The 2,835-nt window shown below is 41.3% G+C and overlaps 1 protein-coding gene across 1 annotated transcript; it reads right to left on the minus strand.

Annotated features, from left to right (window-relative positions):
* Positions 1-1,904: 1,904 nt before the first annotated feature.
* On the minus strand, positions 1,905-2,211 carry BDW47DRAFT_114313 (uncharacterized protein). Its single transcript, XM_024814627.1, has one exon. It carries the CDS (start codon positions 2,203-2,205, stop codon positions 2,050-2,052), a length of 156 nt encoding a protein of 51 aa, XP_024667248.1. The 5' UTR covers positions 2,206-2,211; the 3' UTR covers positions 1,905-2,049.
* Between the last annotated feature and the right edge of the window lie 624 nt (positions 2,212-2,835).

Raw genomic sequence — 2,835 nt, forward strand, 5'->3', positions numbered from 1 at the left:
GGGAGAGATCAGATGGTTAAGAATGGCATTTAAACAACCACACACCTCCGCAGATCCAACATCAGATCCATATTCATCCGGAGTGTTCTCTTTGTTCTGTTTGAGGTTATTATCATTATGAGTATTTGTCAACTCATCATCCTTATCATCACCACAATGACAGGTCTGAGCTGGTGGGCAGCTGTTTGATATCTTGATCCTCTTCCTTAATATCTGGTAATTTACACTGGATTTTGATTTAGTTATTCATACTGTATTATATTATACTATCATTCACCTTATTTTTCTACATTATTATTTACCCTATTATTCTACTTTATTTTTGATATTATATATATTCAATTCTAATGTTCAATATTTGTATGTTTACTCGGATGAAATCGTGATACAGGCACACCCTTCCTTCTGTGCATCCAGCAACCTGCACCACGCTTCTTTCCACCTTCCAACGTGACACACAACAAGAACACCCTCCTAACCAATGCTCTTCAGGCAAATTCCACCCCCATGTCATTTCAGGTCCACCTTAGCGTGGCCCGACAGTCACAACAATACCACCTTGCGGGAGGGTTTGAGTGGCTAGAGGTTATCGAAGGGACTAGCGAATCTAGCCGGTGCCACACCTGATCGACCCTCAGTCTTCGATTGTAGGATGGGAAGAAACAAAGAGTGTAATATGTTGTAGATATACTGTCTAAATTGAGAGGGGGAGGTATGTCATGGTATATTTTTGATTTTATATGAAAAGATAGATGTCACTGATGACACAAGCCTTGAAGGAAGTAAATTGGAAATTAAAATTCATCGACTAGATTGAAAATTCGAAACTCCACAGGAAAAAAGCACATGTCATGACCTGAGAGGAGCCAAAACATAAAAAGAAATTAAGAAAAAAAAATAATTGTTTGAAAAAAAAAAAAAAAATTAAATAAATAAACCCACCGCCACGAGGCGTCCGCCGGCTTTTTCTCTGGGGGAGGAATCCAGGGCCAAAGACGCCGTCCCAGAGCTAAGCTGTCCGTCCGTCCACATTTCCCGTCTTGACAGAAAGAGTATTGTAAGCATAGTAAGTCGTACTAGGTCATAAAGTATGCATAATTATACCACTATAATCGCTATAATAATAACCAGATAGCTATAATTACCAAGTAAAGGAGATATAAGATAGAAAACTACTACCCAGATCCTTGATCAGACCAGTGATAAGTGGTTCAATGCCAGGTACAGGATTAAGTGAAATAATGACATGTTACTCTAAAACCGTTCTGTTGCGGAGCTGGAGTTGTCCGGTTCTGCCATCAGACTCGATTCTTCTTGTATCCGTCCACACGAATCCGTCTGTACCACCTTATCTTATCCCCCCGTTTCATCTTTCACTCTATTCTTTTTTATTCAAATTTTTATCTCATACTTATATTTATTCTCATATTTATATATTTTTGTTTACTTGAATACATATATACATCTATGTATAAAATATTTTCCATACTTGTAATGATTTTCATGGATGTATTTCCCGTACCTGACCAGACCTTGCCCGAACTAGGCAAAGGATCTGACCTCCACTAGGCAATCCTCATGTCGATCTGGACCGACCAGTTCTCCCACCCTGACCCATGGCGGCTTCTTTCCTGTCTCCCCGCCCCACGCCATCTGGTGGTGTCTTCGAGCCGGGGCCACAGTCCACACACGCCTGGGAGGATCATCAGTCTTGCGATTGGGGCCACTTTTGACGGAGTATTTCCCTTTTTCCCTTTTCTCCGTATTGATCAATCTGTTTTTCTTTCTCTTTGCATTACATGTTTACAATCTGGATTACAGATACACCAACTGTCATTGGCATCCACCTTGACGTTTTTCGATTTTTTCTTTTTCTCCCGGTCGTTATGACTGTAATTTATTTTTCTTACTTGTCTTCCTACTTTTAACTTATCCTATATTTGTCTACCTAGTCTTACTTATTGTCTCCCGCTTTATCACTTCTTGTTTTCGTTCTATTTCGTTGCATTTTATATTCTATTTCATACTCTATTTGATTCTCACATCAAACTACCATTGTATTTTCAGTCCAGGGGAGTCGAAATGGATGATAGCTTGGACCAGCCCGGGAAGTGGGGCCAGGACAAATCCATGGAACGCAGAAGACGATCCAACACAGGACGAACAAATCAAGATGGCCCAAGCGGGCATGACCAAGTGCATCATTCTCTGCAACATGTTTCTGTGTCCTTGTGGCCTGAAGAATCTTCCAGCCAGATGGATCTTATGGTTGTTTCCTAGGTGGTCACACAAATCAGTAAAAGAAAGAGAAAAATAAAAAACAAGGATACAGATAAGAGTAATGTAAACAAAATAAGAAACACGTTGCTGATCACCGATCATGTGGCCAGGGTTGTCTCAGACAAGTTGTGTGATTCTTGTTCTAGTTCCTGGGGTCTTTGGGGCGGCCTGGTGGGGTAGCAGAGCAGAAAACATGCGAGGGGACAGTGTCGTTTCAGGGAGGAACCTACCCTGAACTCTGTTGTCAAGTGGTGATAATAACGACTACTGTGCTACCACTCATGTGTCTTGTTGGCGTGGTGTGGGTGGAAAACAGACTCACCTTCGTCCAATCCTATTCGTTCCATTCATGATCCCATCCATCAAGGGAGGGACGAACCTTAGTACCTTAGCTTCCATTTTTTGTCTCTATCTCTGCCAGGTCTACCATTCTTCGAGACAGAACGACAGAACAGACAAGAAAGAAAGTTCCTCCACATTACATCATCAATGCCATTCTCTGCATCATTGGAATTTGGATTGCCCTGCCATACGTATATTGGTATGTAGGCTGTG

The sequence above is a fragment of the Aspergillus candidus genome, assembly GCF_002847045.1.
Source record: "Aspergillus candidus strain CBS 102.13 unplaced genomic scaffold BDW47scaffold_101, whole genome shotgun sequence".
NCBI lineage: Eukaryota > Fungi > Ascomycota > Eurotiomycetes > Eurotiales > Aspergillaceae > Aspergillus > Aspergillus candidus.